Consider the following 18444-nt stretch of genomic DNA (forward strand, 5'->3'; position numbering starts at 1 on the left):
ACACTGCGATTAACCTGCAGCAGAGGCTAACCTTGGGCCCCCTGGACCCTCGCGGCAATGACCTAAAGACTCAGCTTTGCCATCGTTAATGCAGTGCTTGCTACCGTCAATCAGTTTCAACGTTGCTGTACTTGTGTCATTTCAAGGGCCTAGGAAGGACACCTTTTTTAGCCAGGTAGCTCCCACACAGAAAGCTTTGTTCTATACCCGCCTCACCTTTTCTCCCTACCAGCTACCATCCTCCACCTTTGTACTCTTGTCCTCATCTCCCTTTCCCCTCCATAGGATGCTGTCACAGGAGGAACAGTGACTCAGCGGCAGCTCAGTGTTGGTGAGCTGCAGGCCTGCTGCAGCTCAGCCACACCAATCCACTCCACTCCTCGCTGTCACTGAAGGTCAGTTCAGCTTCAGCACTTCAGCTCACCATCACCCGCTGCCTTCTCCGAACTCTTTCTTCCTTCTACGTTACTCTTGTCCTTCGGATCTTGTCGCCGTGTGGGCTGCGGTGAGCACGCTCTCCGTCTTCCTTTGTTTGGTGGTTGTGAAAAGGATGGGGGGAAATCTAGTACCTGACGGAGAGCTTAGGTTGATAAGGGGGTTTCAGATGGTGATGTTTTTGGCTCAATTGCTTCATTGCACTTACGCATGCATGCCAAAGTCTCCCTTGTCATACTGCTGCTGCTTGGCACTTTGAACCTTACGTTCTTCTTTTGGGCGACCTTGTGTTGTACGGTTGTTCTTTTCCTGCTACGAAGCTGAGTGCTCTTTTGTGGATATGCTGCCCACTGTCCAGCGTGTAGATTTTTCCCCCCATTTCGGTTTTCCTGTGTCTCTTCCCTTTTCCCCTATTCTCCAACTCCTTGCCTGTAGTAGTGTAGTGTGGTTCTTTGCCAGGAACTTTACCGCAGTCAATTTGGAGGAAGAAGTGCAGTGGAGATAGTGCCATGTTGGCCCCAACTGTCAATCAACTTGACTGCCGTGTTCGCACTATACCTACTTCATTAGCTTTTTAATATTTGTGTTAGGTTGTTGGGAAGTGTACTTGCGTAAGGTGCAATCCTTACTGCGTTACAGCTGCAATTCCTTGTATAACTAATTAAATCCACACTTCAGGATATGCAGTCTCCTCAAGATATACGATCTCTATGACTGAATGTGCAGAGACAACTTCATAGTTGAAGCTTTTTCGATATGTATCTTGTTGAGTTTATCTTGCTAACTAGTATCCCTAGCAAACGTTCTACCTGTATCCACCCTAAAACAGGATATGCTGTAAACATACATTGCTTCTATTGTTTATCTCCAGGCAACTTTTCATATTATCATTGAATACTGATAGATATAAAGCATCCTTTGATGGATCATAAGGCATGGCTCTGGAGAAAGAAATCAGCAGAAAGGGAGTTGGAGGTACGTCATCTATACTTCCAAAGTTATACTAGATTCTTATATCTAAACCGTCGAATTTTCTTCCATGCAGAAGGAGAAGGTTTTGTTATTAGAGAGATCCTTGCAAGACTTAAATGAGCAACTTTCGTTTGCTCATTCCGAGTGCGTTGAGAAGGATGCCATTTTAGCTAAACAGTCAAAAGTAGCTGAAGAAGCCATATTAGGTACACTGTGCTCAATATGTTAGTATTATGGTGTCACATATTCCGGGATCATAACTACTCCATCCGTCCCAATTTATAATTTGTTTGACTTTTTTTTATCAAGTTTGACCGGCTTGTCTTATTCATTTTTTTGTGAAACATGAAAAATTTAAAGGCGTACTTAAAGTATATTATATGCAAACGATATCAAAGGAAAAAATATAATTATTATTATGAAAAAAAATTGAATAAAACGAGCCAGTCAAACTTGAGGTAAAAAATTCAAACAAATTATAAATTGGAACGAAGGGAGTAGTTTTTACCTATGTCCACTGCCCTAAAAGTAAAATGGCATATACGCTGGAAATTCTTTTTTTTAACAGTGTTTGTATTGCTAATATGGATACTAGGTTGGGAAAAAGCTGAGGCCGAGGCACTAGCTATCAAGACACAACTTGATGATACATTAGATGAAAAAATGGCAATGCAGCAGAGGATTTGTCAGCTTGATGAGGCTCTAAATGTTGCAATGGTAGAGAGGGACTCACTCATAAGGGAGACAGCTCAAATGATTTCTTGTGAACAACACAAAGTTCAGAAGCTGGAAGAAAATATAGTGGATAAAATAAACATAATTGCTAGTTTAGATGCTGAGAATGTCAAACTTTCTAAAATTCTGTCAGTGAAAGAGAACATCATCACAGAGCTAGTTGAGTCCAAGGGAATAATAGAGTCAAAGTTCAAGGACCTTGCAGTAAAGCTAGAGTCAGCCGAAAGATCTAACTCTTCACATAGATATGAGGTTTGCATGCTGCAGAAGCAACTTGAGATTCGAAGCGAAGAAAGGAAATTTAGTATCAAATCTGCTGACGCTGCACACAAGCAGCATCTTGAGAATGTAAGGAAGATAACCAAGCTCGAATCAGAATGCCAGAGGTTGCGTTCAATGGTACGTAAAAGGTTACCAGGTCCTGCTGCCATTGCTAAAATGAGAAGTGAAGTTGAAACAGTGGGTATCGATACAGGAATCACACGAATGAGAAAGTCGAATTCAGTGACATCACAGAACCCCTGTGGTTTAGTACAGAACTCTCATGATACATCACATGGAAATTCTCCGTTACTTGCAAGGCTACATGCAATTGAAGATGAAAATAAGGTCATAAAGGAATCTCTTTCTAGAAAGGATGGTGAGCTTCAGTTTTCTCGCACTATGCTTGCTCGCACAACTTCCAAACTTTCCCAAGTTGAAGCCCAGCTTGAAGATTTGTCAAAAGGTCGGACTACTGCAGAATTGGTAAAAGGTAGCCCTACTGTTGTTGAAAACCCTCTTTCATCTATCTCTGAGGATGGCTTTAATGAAGATAATGTGAGTTGTTCAGGCTCATGGGCATCAGCCTTGCTGTCTGAACTGGAACACTTCAAGAAGGGGAAACACACAGCACATTCTAGTAAGAGCACAGGAGTATCAGACATGAGTTTCATGGATGACTTTGCAGAGATAGAAAAGTTAGCATCTTTATGTAATGATAAACATGTGGAACAATATGGTTCAAAGAGAGAAGCCACAGAGTCATCTGGAAAGGAGCTAGTTCCAGTTGATGTCTCCACTGGAACAGCCGACCAAATTCGCCAACCTAGAATTGAGAAGGCTGTCCGGAAGTTAATTGAACTTATTGAGGGAGTTATCCAAAGATCATCAAAAGATTGTAGTAGCACAGTTGTGCTATCTGGCGGCGATGAGGAAAACGGCCAAGGAACACTATCAGGCTATGTTGCTCGTGCGTTCTTGTGGAATACATCAGAACTTACTTCTGTACTGCAAAATTTCGTTTTTGCGTGCAACGAGCTTCTGTATGGGAGTACTGATGTCGAAAGCTTTGTTCATGACCTACAAGTCACATTAGATTGGATAATGAACCACTGCTTCTCACTTCGAGATGTATCAGACATGAAGGAAGCCATCATGAAGCATTTGGAATTAAACAACAGTGATGGACTTGAAATTGTTGCGGTAGGCAGTCACACTGGAATCCATACAACAGATGAGCCTAAAACGCCGGAAAATGTTCAGACGTCATTATTAACTGACTCAAGCTGTGTAGATATTAAGCCTGATGTTAGCAAACAGAGGACATGCAATGAAGTAGCTATAGAAGAAAAGGCTTCACATTTGCGGGCAGAACTTAATGAGCTGAAAGAATCCAGAAAAATAATGGTACACCTCGATGGTAAATCAACAATGACTGAATGCATTACACATGAATCCATCTTCATATCTGGACAAAATACGGGCAAGCAAGATGGGGTTAGTTGTCTTGAACCGAAGCATCAGCTTGAACGGTAATTCTTTTTCAGCCTTGTCCTTCCATGGTTGATACTATTCTGTCTAACATAATATTTGCTAGCAGTTGCTCCACTAAACAAGGCTCAAAAAGTGTCACCGAGAATGAAGATAAACATTTGCAGGTGGTGAGACCCTTACGATCTTTCTTGTCCTTGTCATTTCCCTTAAAGCAATTGACACTTCATGCTATATATTTTGCAAGCAAATTTCTCTACCCTGACGAAGCACATTGTAGATGTCCAAATTAGTAAACTAAACTTGAAACTAGCGGCCATTCTTTGCTCGAATTACTAACCAGACCTTATATCATCTGTGTCACAGGAGCTTGAGATCTCAACAGCATCAGAGAAGCTGATCGAGTGCCGGGAGACAATCATAAACCTGGGAAAACAACTGAAAGCGCTCGCATCGCCAAAGGACGCCATCCTCTTCGACCAGGTTCTTCAGACCGCTGTTCGTTCTGAGCGAAAACCCCGATCGCAGTCACTAAGCGAGATGTTATCCATGGAGGACGGAGGATTCTATTACTCAGGCTCCCCAAAAACCAAGGAGATCATCTGTACTGAACCAAGTGCGTCAGGCGAAGGAAACCGTCCTGCCGACGACGAGGGAGACGGCGGTTCCGCCGCAGCATGTAGCTCTTCACACCCAATGCCGGTGGCTCCACACTTAAAGCAGGCGTGCAGGGTGAACAGGACCTGCAAGGGAGAAGCCGACGTGAAGGTAGTGAGGCTTGCCGTTGTCCCGAGAAAGCAGAAGGGGAACGGCAACCTGCTGAAGAGGATCCTGACGGGCAGGAGGAAGGAGGCCATGGCCAAGCCGCAGGTGGTGTTGAGTTCTTAGCTGACCGAAAGAATGGAGGTTTTGGACATGGCAAAGTCATCGTTTCATGTGTAGATGGAGTTTGTTCGTTTGTGTGTGGAGCCATGTTCATGTGAGGTTAGTAATAAAGTCGCAGGCTGCTGCGTAGATGATGTATGTATTAGTGTGGTGTGTGTGTGTGTGTCAGTGTGAGGTAGTGCTCTGTCATGAACTCATGACCCTGTTTTCTGAAGACTACCTCCTTCCTTGTGTGTTCTGGGGAGGTTCCTGAACCTGTTTGAGATAGTGCTAGTTGCCTAGTATGTTGGCAATGATATATGTTAGTGTGCTTCGTCTGACGAAAGAACCTGTTCTGAATGACTGTAGTTGTCCCCTCTTAGTTTCTGTTTTCTTTTTTTTCTCTCTCTGAAAGCAACGTCAGTTTTGTTTCTAAACTTGGTTACATCTCTTATGTGCACTTTCTACTCTATCAATAGAAACCTTGCACTATAAGTGTCGATTTGTTCAAAAACATACATCCATCCTCCTTGACAGTTTCTAGTGGGGGCTGAAAGCCTAGGGTGTAGGGTATGGTGAGATACAGGATCATATCTCCTACCCAGATTACCTTGTTCAGTTATTCCTATCAGATGGATTAGATGTGATTGGAAAAAATTATAAAGGATTTCGAATTGTTTAAGATTTAAACCCACTCAACCACACCCAATCTATATGGATTGAGAGTAAAATAAACATGCCTTTAGTGTATAAACATTTATCCAGATTAGTGTAGAAACATTTCAGATGCTGAATGTGAATCATTTTATGAACTCGTTTTGCTACTAGATTGGATTTTATTCATTTATATATATACTGTTTTTTAAAAGAAAATATAAATATCGATATGCTTTAAAAATCCTGTATTTTTATGAACTGAGAACAACGTAAATACAAATTATTTTAGCTGGTTGCACTAAAATTCGATTATAATTGAAAAAATACAGTTAGTAGTGTAGAAGAGAGAATAGAATCACTGCAAAACCAGGTATATTGTTGTCTCCTCTAACGACGAGCCCTAGCTCTCCCCTCCGGCAGCGAAATAATGTGGCGGCGGCGGCGGAGGAGCAATCCAGCACATCCACTCAAGCCGATGGCAGGAATGTTGAGAGAAACCCCGGTGAGAAGAGATTTGACTGCTTCTCCTCAACAGATTGACAACCAGTACTTGTTGTTCAGAAAGGCCAACACTACAGGTTCACAGGCCATTACTACTAGTTCACAATCTTCAAGTTCAGAAGAAGGCCAAAATTATAAGTTCACAGGCCGATATTACCAAATCAACATACAAGCACCAAAAGGACACGCCTCTACATAACAATTTCAGAGGCCACCGACCCAGCTTACAGCCACCAAAATTACAAGCTTACAACTACTTTAGACTCTAAATCCTTGAGACTTCTGGCCACTTCAGCTGGAGGAGCTGCTGCGTCTTTTTTTCTGCTTTTTTTTCAGTGATGTCACGCATGCCCTCTTGGATGGACCAGCAGTGTCAACTCCATATTGTCTTTTCCTGTGAGTACCTTTCAGTTACAACGATACATACTTGAAACACATAAATCAATAGAAAATTAGATGAAATTGGTTCTGACCTTTTGTTTGTTGTAGTAGTCTCACCATCTTCACCTACCATCTCTAGTTTGCACGTCTTGGAGAAGTGTTCAAAACCTCCACACCTTTTGCACATAACTTCTTTCTTGGTGGCTTGTTTCTCCAGCCTCCAGGCAGCCAGGCAGGCCCTTATCCTCTGAGTCTTTGACCTGCCAACTCTTCTCCCCAGCAAAGGTGGGGTATACTTCGAACCCAAGCCAAAATTCAGGACATTGTGATCTATCTGTCATAGTCTGAACTCTTCCTTCATATGCAGCCTTGAATCTAGCAACAGAATAATACTCATGGACATAGTTAGCAATCTAGATACCTATGTTGGACAGTATCCCTGCCAAGGCATGCTTATCTGCCTTCTCAGTTATCTGCCTTCTCTGTATGAGTACTTGTGATTCTCCAGGTCCATTGTATTCCTTTTCTGGTTATTTGTAACACCCAAAATCCTAACTTGGAGATTTAGGAAGAATTCTTCCAAGAGTTAAAAAATGTGTTTTCAAATAAGGATTAAATAAAAAGATTCCCATATAAAATAAATTATCCTTTGATGAATTATAAATTTAGAACTATTTTCGAAAAGGATTAAGTTAAACTATACCTTAATAAATACTACACATTAGAAATTACTTTAAAATAGTTATGTGTGTACACTACATATTTGAGGCATTTGTCAAAATCAACAAAATAATATATACATAAATATATATGACTTGCATCTAATGCTGAATATTTTTGGTTGTTGCATATTAACTTGAATCTGAAAACTCAATTTATAATTAAGTTTGAAATTTGCGGATTGTATAGAAAATAAAATTGAAAATAGGAAAATTAAAAAGAAAACAGAGAAGAAAAAAAGGGGAAACCGGCTTCCTGGGCCGAAACCTTGCCTCGGACCGGTTCCCCTTAGCAGGACGTTTCCCCGCCGGCCCAATACTGAACTCTCTTATTTTTTTTTTCTTTTCCTGGCTATCTGTGTCACGTTGACGTAGGAGCTGCCGTCGGCGTGTGTCGGCTACTATCTGAGGCCGGGAGGTCAGCTCCATCCCCCTTCGCCGTGTCTCACTCGATCCCGCCGCGATCTGCACCGGGATTTCAGGGATTTGACGGTTACAATTAGAGATGGCAATGGGTAAAAACCCGTTGGGTATTACTTGCCCAAACCCGTACCCACAAAGAAAAAATACACCCGTTAAAAAACCTATACCCATGACGGGTATAAAATTTTGCCCAAACTCATACCCATGCGGGTTTCGGGTACTCAACGGGTTTTCCATACCCACTAACATCAACATAAAAAATAATTCATCATGTAAATGACAATCAATACATTAATAAGCTAGCATAAAAGAAACAAGTGATAACTAATTTTAGCCTAAAATTTGTTACATGGAGTTTATTTTAATTAGAACATATTCAATTAATAATATTATGAGACATATTTATAAGAAATGTTGATTTTAAGGCGGGTTTTTAAAACCCATGGGTTTGCGAGTATGGGTAGTGGAAGAACAAACCCATGCCCACGTACCCGTTGGGTTTCCATTTGAACCCATTAACAAACCCATGGGTAGAGAAATTGACCCAAACACATACCCTAATAGAGCAAAAACCTACCGGGTTTCGGGTAGCGGGTACCCATTGCCATCTCTAGTTACAATCCTAACGAACCCGGGAGTTTAGGGTCTCGCTCCATGTGGACTCTACCCTTCGGCCATTCGGTTTTAAGTGGACTGAGGTACATTAAGAAAATTAAATCCCTTCCTATACAAGAAGAGGATTTTCCCGTTAATTCAGCTCTAACCGAACAAGCCCTTTATAGACTATATAGCCTATAAGAACCGAGCTTTCGAGACCTCGGTCATCCATCCCTAGCAAAGAGTAGAGCTGAGCAAGAACATCCGAGAGAGAAGGAACCCGCCACCGTGAAATCAAAGCTAAGACATAGGAGAGAGGGCGAGATTAGAGATGGCAATGAGTAAAAACCCGCTGGGTATTACTTGCATAAACCCATACTCGCGAAGAAAAATACGCCCGCTAAAAAACTCATACCCATGACGGGTATAAAATTTTGTCCAAACCCATACTCATACGGGTTTCAGGTACCCAACGGATTTCCCATACCCACTAACATCAACATAAAAAATAATTTATCATGTAAATGACAATCAATATGTTAATAAGCTAGCATAAAAGGAACAAGTGATAACTAATTTTAGCCTAAAATTTGTTACATGAAGTTTATTTTAATTAGAGCATATTCAATTAATAATATTATGAGACATATTTATAATGAACGTTGATTTTAAGGGGTGTTTTAAAACCCCATGGGTTTGCGGGTATGGGTAGTGGAAGAACATATCCATGCCCACGAACCCGTTGGGTTTCCATTTGAACCCATTAACAAACTCATGGGTAGAGAAATTAACCTAAACCCGTATCCTATGAGCAAAAACCCATCGGGTTTCGAGTAGCAGGTACTCATTGCCATCTCTAGGCGAGATCGTTCTATGGCGTGCACCGGAGGTGGCAGCAGCGTGTATAGGGATGGTAATGGATGGCGATACAAATGACTATTCATAAAATGGTAAAGCCGTAAATAAATGTTAGTTAAAAAATTAATATAAATTGAGCTCGATTCTAATCCAATCTTTAATTCTCGTAGCGTAAAATTTAGAGTACATGTTGATAAAGGGTCCCCAGTGATTTTGTTATTCAACCCGGCATCCGTTCTTATTCGAACACCACCGGCCCGAAATTCGTTTTTTTTTTTCGTTTTGTAGTGAAAACGAATCGAAACCCGGTGATTTCGGAGCGCGAAGTTGTTCCGTGGAACCAACTCGTGCGCGGATCAAGGGGAGCTACATCCTTGAGACCTCAAAATTCTATTGACTTCCCTAAAGATAAACCTTTGGTACGCTCTGGCTAGTTAGAAGTTCTTGGCATCAGATTGACCTAACGAGTCCGTGTTATCAATAAAAAGTGCGATGTAGAGTAGAATCGGTAGCAGGTTAAAGAGAATCTAGCTAGCTAGTTGCACGGACCACGTACGTACGTAGCGCAAACATATATAGGATGTCTGCGGGTCGGTGGTTGGTCGTGTTGGAGATTCATGAGCATTGGAAACTGAACGCATGCCATGGTTTCTTCAGCTACTGGTGGTAAGCATATGCATATGGAGATCCAGTACTGCAAACAAGCTGGGCAAAGTTGAAGTACGAAATCATGGACGACATCCGCTGTGCAAGGCTGCATTCATTCATTCTCTACAGAAATGAAGTGTATATATACGGAGTAAAAAAGTAGACGCCCGGGTGCTGGCCCAACGTACGGGGCCCTGGCCTGCCTGATGAAGCGTTACAGAACGCGACCACGACGTGACCTGCCGCCTGGCCTGCGCGGTGGCCCATCGCCCATGGCCGTCACCCACCCCCACGCGACGGGGCCGGGCGCGGGCGGCACCACCAGTCCACTGACACTGAGCGCGAGCCAGCCATCTCAGGCTCAGGCGGCGCTCGTCGTCACCCAACCCACCGCTGACGCTTCTGGGCCCCAGCTGGGGTCTGCGCGCGTCGTTTTCCAAGCGCACGTCCAGTCCTTGCATTGTGTGCGCCTTTCCGAAAGGCGGGGCGCGGCCGCTCCCGACTGCGGTGGAGTCTCGGAAAAGAGCGACAAGATAAAGCGCGCCACCACCACCACCACCACACTGGCGTGCACGCACCACTCCCCATCTCGTGCTGTGCTGTGCTGTGCCGTCCCTCCCCGGGCCGGCGGGGGGACGCGCGCGGCGGCAGCATGCATGCATGGTCGGGGGGCCGGGGCGTCGTCGTCGCGCGCTGGGCTCCGTGCCCCGGGCGCGGCTCCGTCGTCGTCGTCCGGTTGGATGGACGCCCGGGCGAGACGGGCGGAACACCCAACACGCTGGGATGTACGTTTCCTGAACGCGTACCGTGCACATGGACCATGACCGCCGTACGTATGGCGTAGGAACATCATCTGAACATTATTCCCCCAGTGACCATACTGGCATACTGCTTGCTCCTGCTAGTGAGTGAGTGGTACACGATGCCTTCCGGATACATGCACACACACACGCACGCCGTACGTGTACGTCGTACAGGCTCCGCCGGCCTTCCGACCGAGCCAGTATGATTATTCGATCGGCGTCAGAGCATGTTTCATGCAATTATAACCATGATGTCATCGCTAGTACAGTACATGCATATGTTTAAAGCGAGCCCAGGATTATTATTGTATAAAGCTGGGGCAGAAGGCTTGCTGCTCAGGCCTGGCCTGGGTATATAATTGCCTCATAAAGCCTGAACTTGCGTCGCCTACAAGGTTATACACACACACAGATATGCATGATTTGGTTTCGAGCGCCAAAAAGTATCATCCCTAGCTAGTCGTCTCGCCTTAGAATTGTTGACTCCTTCTAATTAAGTGCTCTTGTCTATATTGTTCTTGTTTCGATTCTATATGGTTATTATTCATTGATTATTATAGCAACCCCCCTCCCTCCCCCCCCCCCCCCCCCCCCCCCCCCGCGGTCAAAAAAAGTAATACGACGTTCTTTATTATTTTTTGTGGTCTTTGAGATAGCTTTGATCGTACATAAATTGGCTATTACATGTCACTACTTAATGCCCATGCATTGTCTTGCATGATATATAACGGTTAGCTGCTCAGCCCCCTGGGCCCTGGCCTTATCGGCCCGACATAATTATCGTGTCAGCCAAGAGGCTACACCATCTGCTTTGCTCAATAGGGTGATCTCTGTCATAGTTCGGCTCTTCTATGCGAGACGCGGCCAGATTACATGCACAGCCTAACAATATCTCACACATAGTGTAAACCTAGATAATACATATAGACATAGGCCGGGTATTATCCTTCAATTATATATGCCTTTGTTTATACTACTAGCATGATAGAAACCGATCTAGAAGTCGTTTTCCGATAATAACCTTTGTTTTCTATTACATACACTACTGGAGACACGTTTTTTTTTCCGAGTGCTAAAATATTTGACTATAACAAAATTCTCGCTGGGTACTCGGTAAAGATAGTGTTTTTCGAGCTAGTGCTACACTACTCGCGGCAAAACACAAGATAAAGAGGTGGTTTTGCCGGGTGCTACACACTCGGCATAGCTGGACACTCGACAAAAAACATTTTGGCTAATATTGGACACTCAGCAAAGCCAGCCACTCGGCAAAGCGCTGACGACAAGTCAAGGACATTATATTTGCCAAGTGTTTTAGGAGGGCACTCGGTAAAGGTCGTGCCTTAGCCTAGTGCCACTTCCAGACATTCGGCAAAGTGGTAGTTTATCGAGTATTCTAGGAGGACACTCGTCAAAGTGTCTTTATTTTTTTCCTTTTTGCCCTCAAACTTTTCTACTATCTTCCTATAGTATCTAGAACTACATATGCGATTTTGGCACATTTTTCGAAGTGTTTGATATATTTAGTAAATTTATTTTATTTGATTGAATTTCTTCGAATAATTCAAATTTGAGCTAAAAGTCATTCAATTAATGGAAAATATAAAACAAAAAAAATGATATTCATGTTATCGATCATAAATTGAGGCCTTATCCAAGAACAAACCAAAAATTTCGAACATCCTTTTCACGAAACATGACCACGAACTTGTGGTCCGCTTATTTTTAGATTGTATAAAAAGCAAACGAAGTCAGAAATCATAAAACTTGTCGATATATCATGATATCATATGGATAGGTTGTGATATAAGTTTGACAAGGTTTCATGAAAGTTATCATGTAGGATGCTTATTGGTTACCTTTGCTTGTTGGTTTACTCTTCTTAATTGCAGGTGTAAACAAGGTATAGGGAAAATAAAACTACTCAACACTCAATATATGGGTCCCATCAAGTTAACCTAACATGATGAGAATGTAATAGTAAACATTATATATGACAAAACAATGTGACCAAGGACACAATGCACAAAGAGACACAAAATTTAGACTAGTTCAGGCTCTCGTCATGAGATAATACCTTACATCCGATGTTTTGGTGGATATTAATCTGTTGTGTTCGGGTCTGCGCTCTTGGGGCTCCCCGTCCCTCTTTTTATATTCCAAGGAGGAAGCGGTTACAAGGATGAAAACTAGTAGGTTACATGATAGGTCTAATCTGGTAACCTAGTCGTATGAGATTCCAACTCTTTACAATAACAAATGTGCCTTCATTATCCTTTAGAATCATGTCCTATCTACTTAGGACTATGCCTTGTATGTTGGGATTTTTTCATGTTTGTTGAAGGCTCAGACTGGTCTCTCTTATTATAATAATATATTGGTTATATTTGTACTTCTAGAGTTTTCCTCATATTAAACCTCATAATAATCATGAAGATTGGGTTCATGGACTCTATGTAAGAGACGACTCCGATGAGTGGGACCTACGCATCAACCGTTGCGATTGAGAGTCCACGCATGTGAACACTATTCTTAGAAAAACAAACCTATGGATTACGACTTCGGTCCAGTTCGGCTCGAGCATGGGGAAAGTGGACCGCCCACTTGGCCCACACGATCGAAGGAGAGAGGGGAAAGGAGAGAACAGATCCACGAGGTGAGTTATTTTTCTTTCTGTGTTTCCTTTTCAATTTTAATTTTCATTTTTGAATTCAAATTCAAATCAAACAAATTCAAAGTCAAATTTAAATTCATGCAAACAAGAATAAATGCTCAAGCATGCAATGAATAGACAAAATGTAATATTTACCCACTCATTTATCTTAAGAAAAAATATTTTATCTGTAGAATTCACATAAAAGCAACAGTTGAAATAATCTTTTGGAGAAATTTATGTAATTCTGAAAAATAGGAATTTTGGGTGTTACATGGCACAAACCGTATATGGATCGCATTGTGCCTTGTTGAAGCACTATAAACCGTGTCATGTATAGTGGCACCCTATTTAGCATGGCCCACTTGATAGTGATGTCATCAACTTTGGCGCCCAGATATGAGCTAAGTTAAATGAGCTTTTTCAGTGTCGGTTAGTTAGCAACATGACATCACATGTGGTGTTAGTTGGCAACCCGACATCAATCTAACCTTCCCTTGATTTGATTTGTCTCATGGGTGGTGTAGTAGGCTGAACAAATTAAACGAAGTACTATTGAGTCAATGACACTTTTGACCACTCACTGTCACTAGAAGCGTACGTTTGAGCAATCCAAGCATGTCCATTAGTCCACACTATTACCATACAAAGCACACACGTGGATGCAACGCGCCAATGACCAAAGTGTTTAGTGTTCGCACGAACAGCAGCCCGATCCAGGGGAACATGCATGCATGGAACGACCGAGAGGACATAGACATGGATCGGGCATATACTTTACGCATATACGTACGCTTGTCCGCCTTACTTAATTAGTTAGCTAGCTAGCTAGCTAGCTTTATTTCCCCTGATCAGGACGCAGCGGGAAGAGCTCCAGGGTCACATCGTCGTCGGTGTAGTAGTCGTCAGCTACCTCCGTACCGGCATCGTCGCCGCCACCATGGACGACGACATCTTCCCAGGCCCTGCACCTCCGCTTGCGGCTCGATGCATCTTCACACGCTTCTTCTTTTTTCGTCTCCACTCCCTCCTGCATGCATGCATACGTACGTACATATGATGATACTGCTAGCTGTTCACTGCATTTAAATTTATGCATGCAATGCATATATACATAACGCAAGCTGCTGCAATGCATATATAGTTATATACCTTGGTTTCAGCAGCTGGTGGTAGCAGCGTGGAAGCAGTGGTGGTGGTGCTGAGGGTGAGGAGGGCAGCTCGCTTCTGCTTCTGGCGCTCGCGGGCCTTGTGGTTCTGGAACCAGTAGAAGACGTTCTTGCCCTCGATCCGGCCGTACTTGCCGAGCTCCTCCGTGATCTGCTCGATCTGGAACGAGTTGGGCGTGCGCATCCCCCCGCGGTACAGCATCTCCAGCACCCTTATCTGGTCCGGCGACGGGTTCCACCGCGTCGTGCCACCCACCGTCGTCGTCGTCGGCGGCACTTGCACCTGCAGCTTTGATACAATGAAAATTAAGAGATACGTACGTACACCATGCATGCTAGAGATATGTGTTTCTACTACTGTCCTCCTAGCTAGCTAGTACATGGGCTCTCTCTTTGGTTTATAGCCTAACCGTGCAGTTTAGCAGCCTCGAAGAAGCATTCCTGACGCGAGCGAACTCAGGAAGGACGACCATCTTCCTCGCCTCAGGGAAGGAGATCTTGGGCGCAAGCGGGCGTAGACAGTATTGCTGGAGGGCCAGAGGGACGATGGTGGCAGCAGACGACGAGCTGTGACTGTGAGATGCTGGTGAGATGGATGGTGGTGACGACGACGGCGGCGGCGAGCCTGCCGCTTTATCCAAGTAAGCCACATGGAAATGGTGAAGCCTCATGCTAATGAACTCTGTAGATGTAGAGCTACAAAGCTTCAAACTTTGTAGAGCTAGGCGCGCGACCGATGTAGCGGATCGAGCGAGAGAGTGCGTACTATATGTAAAAACGGAAAGCTGAGGGCTAGGGCTATGCTAACGACTACTAGACGAGAAGGGATCGAGCGTCCTCGCGAGTTTATATATGGGGAGACCGGCCGGCCGGCCGGAGACGATCGATCGCTGGAGAAAGAAAGCTAAGAAGGCCGGTGCTGTACGTAGCCGTAGCGAGGGTTTGAGTGTTGTGCGATCGACCGAGACGACCATGCATGTCGAGGTAAAGGCGTGCTCTAGCTAGCTCATGGTCTTGGGGCCGGCGGGCGACAGGGAATGTGGAGATTGCTGATGGATCGGAAGGGCGTCAGCAGCTAGAGCGGTGGTGGTGGTGGTGGTGGTGAATCGCAATCATCAGCGGAGCCACGAAAAGCAGGAGCAGTAATAAAGGTGAAAAGGTAAAATTCTCTCGCATGGAGCTGCCCTCTTTTCACCTTTCCTGTCGAAATTCATGACGATTGACAAGGAATATATGGGGAGAATATATATCGACTCTCTCTCTCTCTCTCCCCGCTCTGTACGTTCGCATGCTGTTAAAGCGGGAGTTTGAATCCAGCCTAGCTACGACCCGGTTAATCTTCACCTAATAACTAGAGTATTCGGAGTGCATGTTACCAGATCACGCGACAGCTAGCTAGCTTTTTCACCTCGCTAATCAAAATGGAGGACGCTTCTCACTACTTCAGTCTTCAGATGTATAGAAAGCTCGTGTCTTCTGTACCTGCAGCTGCAGGTCGGAGTATAGTAAAGTTCATCAGGTAGTACTGTTCTTTTTAAAAAGAGTTTATTCAGCAACCAGAGCAAGTAATTTATTTAGCAACCTTCTAGTCCCTCCATTTTAAATGTGCTAATTAGCCTCGATCTCTTGGTATTGGTATCTTACTTAGGCCCTGTTTGGTTCCTTTAGTCACTAGACTAAAGTTTAGTGACTAAAATTTAGTCGCTGAAGTACCCCGTTTGGTTCGAGTGACTAAACCGGACTAAAGGGCATTAATTGTTGTGACTAATGACTATTTTACCCCTATTAATTAATGGATGTTTGCTATAAGAAGAAAGTGGAGAGGACAAATAAGGTAAAAATACTACTTTAGTCCATTTTAGTCACCCCTTAGTGACTAAAGAACTAAAGTTTAGTCACCCCACTTTAGTCACTATGTTTGCTTCTTTAGAGACTAAAAGTGACTAAACTTTAGTCACTAAACTTTAGTCACCCCAAACCAAACGGGGCCTTACTGTCTACTCTATCTGTATGAATGAATGATATCGTTTTCGTTGGATCGACGACACTCATCTCGCTCCCTTGTCTGTAAACTGGCCTGCACCCCATCTGCATGATTGCGCATCACAAAACCAGATGCGTGAAGGCCAACAAATTAAAGAGACGATGCATGCATATCTCTTGCCACAATCTAATAAGACTGGTTTTGCCATTCCTAGCTATATGTAGCTAGGCACATAGGCCCTGTCAAGATTAGACCATCTAAAAAACCTCTAATATCAGACCATCATCAGTGAGGCTGCAACACGCTAATATATGATTGGAAAAGGCATGCATGCAAACGAGAAAGCGAGAACCAGCATGATGGATGCTGAGGTTGACCTCGGAGTTAGCGCCGCCATCCACCGTTAGACCTACTACTAGCTTGAACAGGATACTGCACAGCTAGCCATGCATATGCATTTTATCTTGTGACCCACAACAAGGTACACCAACTATTCCCTCCGTCCTATAATATAATACATAAACATTTTTTATTCTAGTTCCATAAGAACAAATATAATAGTTGGCTATAAGCCGGCTAAATGCTGATATGGAAGAAAGAATTAAGATGAGGGAGTAGAAGCGAGCTACAAATTAACAACCATCTTTGTGCAAGGTCTGATGCAAGTCCCCGCAAACTGTGCATATATATAAGCCCATTCAATTCCAACGGCTATATGTGTAGTTGGGGCCTATAAATACACACACAACCAACACGTTAAAGACACAAGAGCTAGAGCAAACCTTCATACATTCATCGCAACAACTTTAAGCCATCTAAAGCCTCGCAAGTGCTATATTGAAGAGATTTAAGCTAGAGAAAGTGCCTTGTGTGGGTGATCGTGTTGAGTTGAATGTTGCATTCCTGTGCTCTTGTGCTTGTGTTTCAACTTCCATTCTTTGTGGAGACTAAGGTCCTTCGATTGAGAATAAAGAGAGGGCTTGAACTTATATTTGGAACCGCTCAAGAGGGTTGAAAGAGACCTGTCTTTAGAGACAGCTCAACAGAGACGTAGGTTTCCTTTGAAAACCGAACTCTGATAAAGAAATTGCTTGTGTCTTTTGTGTTGTGATGCTTGCAATTTTGAATCTCCCTGACAGCACCAGTGTATATGCCTTGTTTGAGACTAACACATGTAGATAAACAGTACCATGCTGACATGCTGTAGAGGATTATATCCCACCACGCCGACAAAAAAACATGTATACTCATTCCCCGGCTTTGCTGATTAACCTAAACCGATTAATAACCCAGCTAAAAAAAGAGCAGGCAGAAGAGCAACAGGAGAAAAGGAAGCTAATATGACATGCAAATTAGCAGACATAACTGGTACGCACATGCATCATTCTCGTGCGGAAGTTGCCGGGTACACCCAGGAAAACGAGGTGCGTGCAAATGCATATGTTTCCATGTGAAAGAGACTGGTAGCATATATATATTTGCACGCAGACGCAGGTGGTTCTCGTAATCACGACTGGTTGATCTTACATATGCATGCGTGCATGGGCTGGTCCTGGCATGAGATCGATCAGACAGTCGGGCTTAGTAACTTTGAAGTACTCCTACTAGCAAGCAAAGCAATGTCTGATGAGGGGAGTAGTGTCACACACACACACACAATGCATGCATGGCACACCAATGCAGCATGCAGATGCAGTGTGTCGGGGGCCCGTCAAATCGGTCGGGCTTTTACTCCCCAGTAATGATGTTACTAACAAGAGGACCGGGCTGGCTGATGAGGGAGAGAGGCCAGGGGAGTGAGCTCTACATGCATTATGGGGATTAACACACAGGCATATGCAGCAGCATGCGTATGTGAATTGTATTAAAGTTCTTGTCTCGAACAAACAAGTGTTCGATGAAAATCGCCTTGAAAATATATAGATGCATTATTGAAGCCTTGATCTTGATCTGATGATATATATATGGACCCAACAACCTAATATCAAGAACTAAAACACCACTTTTTTACATGTTTTAAATTAAAACCTAATAAACATTTAGTTCCTGGTACGGGTGGGATGATGTAGTACTGTACAATGTGCTGTGGGATTAGTGAAAAGAGGTCGTGTCAATCCCGATAAAGCGGTGAAATGCCAAAAGCCCGGAAAAGGAAAAAGCTAGCACGCCGGAGCACTGGAGCAGGTCGCAGCGTACGTCAAGCCGGCCGGGCGGACGGCGAGCGACTGATCGGCGGGGAGGTGTCTGCGAGCAGAGCCTACCCTACCCTCTGTTGCTCGCACCGAAGGAGCTA

At 43.7% G+C, this 18444-nt stretch overlaps 2 protein-coding genes across 3 annotated transcripts; one reads left to right on the forward strand and one right to left on the reverse strand.

Annotated features, from left to right (window-relative positions):
• Positions 1 to 394: 394 nt before the first annotated feature.
• On the forward strand, positions 395 to 5140 carry LOC103642994 (filament-like plant protein 7). Of its 2 annotated transcripts, none has more exons than XM_020545614.2 (6): positions 395 to 505; positions 1340 to 1410; positions 1481 to 1613; positions 2003 to 3935; positions 4004 to 4064; positions 4261 to 5140. In XM_020545614.2, exons 2-6 carry the CDS (start codon positions 1357 to 1359, stop codon positions 4780 to 4782), a joined length of 2703 nt encoding a protein of 900 aa, XP_020401203.1. In that variant the 5' UTR covers positions 395 to 505; positions 1340 to 1356; the 3' UTR covers positions 4783 to 5140. The 2 variants fall into 2 exon arrangements, with proteins under 2 accessions (XP_020401203.1, XP_035819463.1); XM_035963570.1 differs by lacking the exon at positions 395 to 505 and adding an exon at positions 553 to 1193 and having other exon boundaries at positions 1307 to 1410; positions 4004 to 4061.
• Positions 5141 to 13675: 8535 nt separating this feature from the next.
• LOC103642126 (WUSCHEL-related homeobox 4-like) lies at positions 13676 to 15218 on the reverse strand. Its single transcript, NM_001301461.1, has 3 exons — positions 14578 to 15218; positions 14151 to 14450; positions 13676 to 14028 (listed from the first exon to the last, which is right to left on the reverse strand). The coding sequence occupies exons 1-3, from the start codon at positions 14836 to 14838 to the stop codon at positions 13837 to 13839; spliced, it is 753 nt and encodes a 250-aa protein (NP_001288390.1). The 5' UTR covers positions 14839 to 15218; the 3' UTR covers positions 13676 to 13836.
• Between the last annotated feature and the right edge of the window lie 3226 nt (positions 15219 to 18444).

Source organism: Zea mays, chromosome 10 (assembly GCF_902167145.1).
Source record: "Zea mays cultivar B73 chromosome 10, Zm-B73-REFERENCE-NAM-5.0, whole genome shotgun sequence".
Classification (NCBI taxonomy): domain Eukaryota; kingdom Viridiplantae; phylum Streptophyta; class Magnoliopsida; order Poales; family Poaceae; genus Zea; species Zea mays.

What these genes read in the sequence shown, in the direction of transcription:
- LOC103642994 (XM_020545614.2), top strand. Translation starts at nt 1,357, where the DNA reads ATGGATCATAAGGCATGGCTCTGGAGAAAGAAATCAGCAGAAAGGGAG. An exon ending in CAGCAGAAAGGGAGTTGGAG is followed by an intron (nt 1,411 to 1,480) that starts GTACGTCATCTA and finishes TCTTCCATGCAG; the next exon opens with AAGGAGAAGGTTTTGTTATT. An exon ending in AGCTGAAGAAGCCATATTAG is followed by an intron (nt 1,614 to 2,002) that starts GTACACTGTGCT and finishes TATGGATACTAG; the next exon opens with GTTGGGAAAAAGCTGAGGCC.
- LOC103642126 (NM_001301461.1), bottom strand. Translation starts at nt 14,838, where the DNA reads ATGAGGCTTCACCATTTCCATGTGGCTTACTTGGATAAAGCGGCAGGC. An exon ending in CGAGGCTGCTAAACTGCACG is followed by an intron (nt 14,451 to 14,577) that starts GTTAGGCTATAA and finishes TCAAAGCTGCAG; the next exon opens with GTGCAAGTGCCGCCGACGAC. An exon ending in CACCAGCTGCTGAAACCAAG is followed by an intron (nt 14,029 to 14,150) that starts GTATATAACTAT and finishes GCATGCATGCAG; the next exon opens with GAGGGAGTGGAGACGAAAAA.